Below are 8,841 nucleotides of genomic sequence, written 5' to 3'. Positions count from 1 at the left end.
GTGTGTGGAGGGGGGGGTAAGGTGTGGTGGGGGTGTCGTGTGTGTGAGGGGGGGGGGTAAGGTGTGGTGGGGTGTCGTGTGTGTGAGGGGGGGGTAAGGTGTGGTGGGGGTGTCGTGTGTGTGAGGGGGGGGTAAGGTGTGGTGAGGGTGTCGTGTGTGAGTGTGGGGGGGTAAGGTGTGGTGGGGGTGTCGTGTGTGTGTGTGGGGGGGTAAGGTGTGGTGGGGGTGTCGTGTGTGTGGGGGGGGTAAGGTGTGGTGGGGTGTCGTGTGTGTGTGGGGGGGTAAGGTGTGGTGGGGGTGTCGTGTGTGTGTGGGGGGGGTAAGGTGTGGTGGGGTGTCGTGTGTGTGAGGGGGGGGGTAAGGTGTGGTGGGGGTGTCGTGTGTGTGAGGGGGGGGGTAAGGTGTGGTGGGGGTGTCGTGTGTGTGTGTGGGGGGGTAAGGTGTGGTGGGGGTGTCGTGTGTGTGGGGGGGTAAGGTGTGGTGAGGGTGTCGTGTGTGTGTGTGGGGGGGTAAGGTGTGGTGGGGGTGTCGTGTGTGTGTGTGGGGGGGGTAAGGTGTGGTGGGGGTGTCGTGTGTGTGGGGGGGTAAGGTGTGGTGGGGGTGTCGTGTGTGTGTGGGGGGGGTAAGGTGTGGTGGGGGTGTCGTGTGTGTGTGGGGGGGTAAGGTGTGGTGGGAGTGTCGTGTGTGTGAGGGGGGGGGTAAGGTGTGGTGGGGGTGTCGTGTGTGTGAGGGGGGGGGTAAGGTGTGGTGGGGGTGTCGTGTGTGTGGGGGGGTAAGGTGTGGTGGGGTGTCGTGTGTGTGGGGGGGGTAAGGTGTGGTGGGGGTGTCGTGTGTGTGTGGGGGGGGTAAGGTGTGGTGGGGGTGTCGTGTGTGTGTGGGGGGGGGTAAGGTGTGGTGGGGGTGTCGTGTGTGTGGGGGGGGTAAGGTGTGGGTGTCGGGGGGTGTCGTGTGTGTGTGTGGGGTAGGTGTGAGGTGGGGGGAGGTGTGGTGGGGTGTCGTGTGTGTGGGGGGGTAAGGTGTGGTGGGGGTGTCGTGTGTGGGGGGGGGTAAGGTGTGGTGGGGTGTCGTGTGTGTGGGGGGGTAAGGTGTGGTGGGGGTGTCGTGTGTGTGGGGGGGTAAGGTGTGGTGGGGGTGTCGTGTGTGTGGGGGGGTAAGGTGTGGTGGGGGTGTCGTGTGTGTGGGGGGGGTAAGGTGTGGTGGGGGTGTCGTGTGTGTGGGGGGGTAAGGTGTGGTGGGGGTGTCGTGTGTGGGGGGGGTAAGGTGTGGTGGGGGTGTCGTGTGTGTGGGGGGGTGAAGGTGTGGTGGGGGTGTCGTGTGTGTGTGGGGGGGGTAAGGTGTGGTGGGGGTGTCGTGTGTGTGTGTGGGGGGGTAAGGTGTGGTGGGGGTGTCGTGTGTGTGTGTGGGGGTAAGGTGTGGTGGGGGTGTCGTGTGTGTGGGGGTAAGGTGTGGTGGGAGTGTCGTGTGTGTGTGTGGGGGTGTAAGGTGTGGTGGGGGGTGTCGTGTGTGGGGGGGGTAAGGTGTGGTGGGGGTGTCGTGTGTGTGGGGGTAAGGTGTGGTGGGGGTGTCGTGTGTGTGTGGGGGGGGGTAAGGTGTGGTGGGGGTGTCGTGTGTGTGTGTGGGGGGGTAAGGTGTGGTCGGGGTGTCGTGTGTGTGGGGGGTAAGGTGTGGTGGGGGGTGTCGTGTGTGGGGGGGTAAGGTGTGGTGGGGGTGTCGTGTGTGTGTGTGTGGGGGTAAGGTGTGGTGGGGGTGTCGTGTGTGTGTGTGTGGGGGTAAGGTGTGGTGGGGGTGTCGTGTGTGTGGGGGTAAGGTGTGGTGGGAGTGTCGTGTGTGTGTGTGGGGGTGTAAGGTGTGGTGGGGGTGTCGTGTGTGGGGGGGTAAGGTGTGGTGGGGGTGTCGTGTGTGTGGGGGTAAGGTGTGGTGGGGGTGTCGTGTGTGTGTGTGTGGGGGTAAGGTGTTGTGGGGGTGTCGTGTGTTTGTGGGGGGGGTAAGGTGAGGTGGGGGTGTCGTGTGTGTGTGTGTGGGGGGGTAAGGTGTGGTGGGGGTGTCGTGTGTGTGGGGGGGGTAAGGTGTGGTGGGGGTGTCGTGTGTGTGTGGGGGGGTAAGGTGTGGTGGGGGTGTCGTGTGTGTGTGTGGGGGGGGTAAGGTGTGGTGGGGGTGTCGTGTGTGTGTGTGGGGGGGTAAGGTGTGGTGGGGGTGTCGTGTGTGTGGGGGGGGGTAAGGTGTGGTGGGGGTGTCGTGTGTGTGGGGGGGGGTAAGGTGTGGTGGGGGTGTCGTGTGTGTGGGGGGGGGTAAGGTGTGGTGGGAGTGTCGTGTGTGTGGGGGGGGGTAAGGTGTGGTGGGGGTGTCGTGTGTGTGGGGGGGTAAGGTGTGGTGGGGGTGTCGTGTGTGTGGGGGGTAAGGTGTGGTGGGGGTGTCGTGTGTGTGGGGGGGGGTAAGGTGTGGTGGGGGGGTCGTGTGTGTGTGGGGGGGGGTAAGGTGTGGTGGGGGTGTCGTGTGTGTGGGGGGGGGTAAGGTGTGGTGGGGGGGTCGTGTGTGTGTGGGGGGGGGTAAGGTGTGGTGGGGGTGTCGTGTGTGTGTGGGGGGGGGTAAGGTGTGGTGGGGGTGTCGTGTGTGTGTGTGGGGGGGTAAGGTGTGGTGGGGGTGTCGTGTGTGGGGGGGTAAGGTGTGGTGGGAGTGTCGTGTGTGTGTGGGGGGGTAAGGTGTGGTGGGAGTGTCGTGTGTGTGTGTGGGGGTAAGGTGTGGTGGGGGTGTCGTGTGTGTGTGGGGGGGTAAGGTGTGGTGGGGGTGTCGTGTGTGGGGGGGTAAGGTGTGGTGGGGGTGTCGTGTGTGTGTGTGGGGGGGTAAGGTGTGGTGGGGGTGTCGTGTGTGTGGGGGTAAGGTGTGGTGGGGGTGTCGTGTGTGTGTGGGGGGGTAAGGTGTGGTGGGGGTGTCGTGTGTGTGTGGGGGGGTAAGGTGTGGTGGGGGTGTCGTGTGTGTGTGGGGGTAAGGTGTGGTGGGGGTGTCGTGTGTGTGGGGGGGGGTAAGGTGTGGTGGGGGTGTTGTGTGTGTGTGTGGGGGGGTAAGGTGTGGTGGGGGTGTCGTGTGTGTGGGGGTAAGGTGTGGTGAGGGTGTCGTGTGTGTGTGTGGGGGGGTAAGGTGTGGTGGGGGTGTCGTGTGTGTGTGTGGGGGGGTAAGGTGTGGTGAGGGTGTCGTGTGTGTGTGTGGGGGGGTAAGGTGTGGTGGGGGTGTCGTGTGTGTGTTGGGGGGTAAGGTGTGGTGGGGGTGTCGTGTGTGTGTGGGGGGGTAAGGTGTGGTGGGGGTGTCGTGTGTGTGGGGGTAAGGTGTGGTGGGGGTGTCGTGTGTGTGGGGGGGGGGTAAGGTGTGGTGAGGGTGTCGTGTGTGTGTGTGGGGGGGTAAGGTGTGGTGGGGGTGTCGTGTGTGTGGGGGGGTAAGGTGTGGTGGGGGTGTCGTGTGTGTGGGGGTAAGGTGTGGTGGGGGTGTCGTGTGTGTGGGGGTAAGGTGTGGTGGGGGTGTCGTGTGTGTGTGTGGGGGTAAGGTGTTGTGGGGGTGTCGTGTGTGTGGGGGTAAGGTGTGGTGGGGGTGTCGTGTGTGTGGGGGTAAGGTGTGGTGGGGGTGTCGTGTGTGTGGGGGTAAGGTGTGGTGGGGGTGTCGTGTGTGTGTGTGGGGGTAAGGTGTGGTGGGGGTGTTGTATGTGGGGGGGGTAAGGTGTGGTGGGGGTGTCGTGTGTGTGGGGGTAAGGTGTGGTGGGGGTGTCGTGTGTGTGGGGGTAAGGTGTGGTGGGGGTGTCGTGTGTGTGTGTGGGGGTAAGGTGTGGTGGGGGTGTTGTATGTGGGGGGGTAAGGTGTGGTGGGGGTGTCGTGTGTGTGTGTGGGGGTAAGGTGTGGTGGGGGTGTCGTGTGTGTGTGGGGGTGAGGTGTGGTTGGGGCGTCGTGTGTGTGAAGGTAAGGTGTGTTGGAGGTATCATGTGTGTGTGGGTATAAGGTGTGTTGGGGGTGTCGTCTGTTTGGGGGAGTAAGGTGTGGTTGGGAGTGTGTGTGTGGGGTAAGCTGTGGTGGGGGTATCGTGTGTGTGTGTGTGGGGATAAGGTGTGGTGGGGGTGTTGTGTGTTTGGGGGAGTAAGGTGTGATGAGGGTGTTGTGGGGGTGTCGTGTGTTTGTGTGGAGTGGGGTAAGGTGTGGTGGGGGTGTCGTGTGTGGGGGGTAAGGTGTGGTGGGGGTATCGTGTGTGTGGGGGGTAAGGTGTGGTGGGGGTGTCGTCTGTTTGGGGGAGTAAGGTGTGGTTGGGAGTGTGTGTGTGGGGTAAGCTGTGGTGGGGGTATCGTGTGTGTGTGTGTGGGGATAAGGTGTGGTGGGGGTGTTGTGTGTTTGGGGGAGTAAGGTGTGATGAGGGTGTTGTGGGGGTGTCGTGTGTTTGTGTGGAGTGGGGTAAGGTGTGGTGGGGGTTTCGTGTATGTGTGGAGGGGGCGGTAAGTTGTGGTGGGGGTGTCGTGTGTCTGTGTGTGTGTCTGTGTGTCTGTGTGTGTCTGTGTGGGGGGGGGGGGGAGGGAAGGGGGAGGGAAGGTGTGGTGGGGAAACCCACATAGACACTGGGTGAATGCGCAAAGTCCACACAGACTGTCACCTGAGGTGGAATCAAACCTGGCTGAGCCCAACCCCGTACAAGGGGCCTCTGCGACTGAATTCTGTGTGGGGAATAGGTGCTGTCAGGCTGTTGCCTGGGATGTAACTGTGTATCTCTGAGACTGAGATTGTTCAGCATGTGGTGGAGAGCACCATTACAGTGCATTGACCTCACAGTGAATGAGACTACACTGCTCCTTCTTTCATTAGTACCAGCGCTGTCATTACAAAACAACATTTGTAAGACCAAGGCTGGCAAATCTTTGCCGTCTTTTATTTTTCCGGAAAGTTGAGTTCCTGAGGACTGTGTGTAACATTTCTTTCCTGTGTGCAGGGATTGGTGTTGACCTGGTGTGTATGGGTGAGCAGCCTCTTCATGCCGTGCCATTATTTAAGGTCAGTGCAGCTCCACCAGGCCAGCATTGCCTGATTGACACCTGTTTGTAGTGACGCATGTGGTCCCAATGAGTGAGAAACCTATAAAGGTTTCCAATTTGTCATCACCTATTCTGTCTGATAACAAAACAGTGTAGCAAACCAGCACGTACCATTGCAAACCCCATCATTGACCCAGTTTGTGATGGGACAGTTCTTTTCCATTTGTAGTCCAGCTGTAGGATACTGGGGAGTAAACCCATCACAGGACTCAGATGCCGAGCATTGCCAGCCAGTGACTACGGTAATCCAAACTAGATTAGAGTTTGGAGACTTCCTCTCTCCTTCTGCTGGGGGTGTGTGCAGCTTTAGCAATTGAGCTGTAACAGAGTCATGCAGCATAGAAACAGACCCTTCAATCCAAACAGTCCATGCCGGCCATAATCCCAAACTAAACTCATCCCACCTACCTGCACTTGGCCCAAATCCCTCCAACCGCCTTTTATTCATATCTTTCCAAATGCCTTTTAAATGCTGTAACTGTACCTGCATCCACCACTTCATGTGGAAGCTCATTCCACACACACACACACGACCCTCTGTGGAAGAAATCTGTCCCAGTGGCTTTTTAAAATCTTTCTCCTCTCACCTTAGATATATGTCCTGTAGTCTGGAAATGCCGCAGCCAAGGGAAAAGACACCTGCCATTCCTCTTCTCATTATTTTATAAACCTCAAGGATGTGAACCCTCTAACCTCCTGTCCTGCAGTGAGAAAGAAGGCTCTCGTTATAGCTGTTAACCTGCAGCCCGTCTGGTCTGGGCCTCAGCACAGCACAACATGCACAGATCTCGCTCAATTGGACAAAGGTGATATGGTTTTATAATGGAGACAGTGTGAATTTAGTATTATGCTAATGTGAAACATCCTAAGAACAGGAGGAGGCCATTCAGCCCCTCGGGACACTGCTGCCATTTAGTTAGACATGGTTGATCTTTAGCGTATCTCATTTGACCTGCTTTGATTATATCACTCTCCATTTATCTGCCTCCATTTTAAATGTTTTCATTGACCCTCCCCCTCCAAGGAGGGGCGAGTTGCAGATGTCCAGTTCTCTTTTTGTGAAGCTGTGAGGCCTGGTCAGAAATGATCTCTCTTGTTCAGTTAATCAAACAGCTTCAATTAAAGCACATGTGAACACAGCTCTGAAGCAGGTGGGACTTGAACCCAAGGCTTCAGGGAACTTAGCACTGCACCATGATGACCCTAACGGTGAAGGTCAGGAGTGGGGTTTGAACCCTGAGAAAGAGACCAGAATTCACCAGGCTTCAGCAAGGCAAGGAACGACACTCTCCGAGTCCAGTGCCTCAATCACTGGCCCAGCCTTAACCTTGTATGACTTAGGGAAATGCGAGCTGAAAATATGCAATCTGTTCTTCAAACTAAAATCCTTTTGCAGATTCACCTGGGTGATGCTGCACTCCTTTCAAGGCTATTATTTCCTTCTGGAGATGCAGGGTACGGAACTGGGTAGGCAAGAGGTTAAACCAGACTGAGTTTAGGTTTTGGAACTACTGAGTACAAACCAACTCCTCTTTAAAAGCATCAAGATGGCTTCATGTCAGTGAACCAATCAACAATGGCGATCTGCTCAGTGTTAAAGTGTGAGGTGATGCATTTGAGAGGACAAGAGAGACTGAGAGGACCCTAGGCAGGTACAGAGGGACGTGGGTGTGCATGTCTGGAGACTCTAGAAGGCAGCAAGGTAGGTGGTTAGGTAGGCATTTGGGTTTTATTAGTCAGGCACTGAATGCCCGAGCAAGGTGGTTATGGTGGATCTGTATCAGTTAGACCACAGACGGCATACAGTGTGGAGTGTCGGTCCCCACGTTATAGCAAGGCTGTGATTTCACTAGAGAGGGTGCAGAGGAGATCCACCAGAATGTTGGAACAGTTCGGTTCTGAAGAGAGATTGGTGTGAAGGAATTAAGGGCTACGGGGAGAATGCGGGTAAGTGGAGTTGAAATGCCCATCAGCCATGATTGAATGGCGGAGTGGACTCGATGGGCCAAATGGCCTTACTTCCACTCCTATGTCTTATGGTCTTATGGTGTTGTTGTCCTTTGATGAGAGAAGACTTGAGGAGGATGTGATTGAGGTGTACAAAGTTCTGCAGGGCATAGGAGAAATTGGGAAATACTTTTCCCCTTTAGTAGAGGGGTCAGTGACTGGGGGCAGAATTTTAATGCCAGGGTAGGAGCTCAAAGGGGATTTGAAAAAAAAAGCATTTTTCACCTCGAGAGTTATCAATACCTGGAACTCACTGTCTAAAGGAGGCAGGAACTCTCAACATTTTAAAAAGTATTAAATGTCATAGCATTCAAGGGTATGGACAAAGTGCTGATAAATGGAATTAGAATAGATGGCTGTTTGAACATAGACCAGTACAGCACAGTGCAAACCATTCGGCCCTCAATGTTATGCCAAACTTTTATCCAACTCTAAGATCAAACTAACCTACATACCCTTCATTTTACTAACATCCATGTGCCTATCCAAAAGTTACTCAAATGTCCCTAATGTATCTGACTCTATTACCACTGCTGGCAGTGCATTCCACGCTCCCACCTCTCTCTCTGTAAAGAGCCCTACCTCTGACATCTCCCCTAAACCTTCCTCTAATTACCTTAAAGTTATGTCCCCTTGTGATAGCCATTTCAACCCTGGGAAAAAGTCTCTGGGGGGGGGGGGGGGGGGGGGGGGGGGGGGGGGGGGGGGGGGGGGGGGGGGGGGGGGGGGGGGGGGGGGGGGGGGGGGGGGGGGGGGGGGGGGGGGGGGGTATCCACTCTATCTGTGCCTCTCATCATCTTGTACACCTCTATCAAGTCACCTCTCATCTTTCTTCTCCCTCAACCTTTCTTCATAAGACATGCCCTCCAGTCCAGTCAGCATCCTGGTAAATCTCCTTTGCACCCTCTCTAAAGATTCGCATCTTTCCTGTATTGAGGTGACCAGAACGGAACACAATATTCCAAGTGTGGTCTAACCAGGGCTGTATAGAGCTGCAGCATAACCTCGTGGCTCTTAAATTCAATCCCCCTGCTAATGAAAGCCAACACGCCTTTTTAACTACTCTATCAACTTGGGTGGCAACTTTGAGGGATTTATAGACGTGGACTCCTCCAAGATCCCTCTGTGCCTCCACACTGCCAAGAATCCTGCCTTTAACCCTGTGTTCTGTATTCAAATTCAACCTTCCAAAATGAATCACTTCACACTTTTCCAGATTGAACTCCGTCGATTTGATGATGAGCATAGACACAACTGGCCCCCCTCTCTCTGCGCTGTAGTAGCTCTAAGACTCTTAAGGGATCAGTGCTCATGTCCTGTTCAATTGCACAACTGGAATATATATCATGTGTATCATTCTACCTTCAAGTGAGTAGCAAAACCCAACTCTCTGACAACGTGTCTCTACAGGAAGCAGACACGGATAGGTTCGCTAGAACATTCAATTTCCCAAGATCTGCTAGGATAGGATGGGAAAACATATCACTGGCTGGAGATTGGAAACAAAAACAGAAATTGCTGGAAAATCTCTGCAGGTCTGGCAGCACCTGTGGACAGAAAGCTCCATTTCTGGTTCAGTGACCCTTCTTCAGAAACTGTGATAGAATGGGAGTCTTGTTTGATTTTTACTGCCCCAGCGAACTCTCCTCCATCAACAGTTAGCTTGTGAGAGGAACCTCTCCACAGTCAGAGGCAGAGGTTTGCTTGTGGGGATCCACTTGTGTCTTGGAAGACCTGGGAACTGAATCAGCATAAGTCTGAAAATCCTGCTTGTAAAT

The 8,841-nt window shown here is 55.7% G+C and overlaps 1 protein-coding gene across 1 annotated transcript in view; it reads left to right on the top strand.

Moving 5' to 3' along the window:
- depdc5 (DEP domain containing 5, GATOR1 subcomplex subunit) overlaps positions 1–8,841 on the top strand; it is a 221,816-nt gene that overhangs the window by 59,543 nt on the left and 153,432 nt on the right. The window contains 1 exon segment of the mRNA XM_072587095.1: positions 4,954–5,015. Coding sequence (XP_072443196.1) covers positions 4,954–5,015 — 62 coding nt within the window.

This window comes from Chiloscyllium punctatum, chromosome 17 (genome assembly GCF_047496795.1).
Source record: "Chiloscyllium punctatum isolate Juve2018m chromosome 17, sChiPun1.3, whole genome shotgun sequence".
Classification (NCBI taxonomy): domain Eukaryota; kingdom Metazoa; phylum Chordata; class Chondrichthyes; order Orectolobiformes; family Hemiscylliidae; genus Chiloscyllium; species Chiloscyllium punctatum.
The sequence above is the reverse complement of the archived record's forward strand: the minus strand, read 5'-3'. Positions and strand labels throughout refer to the sequence as shown.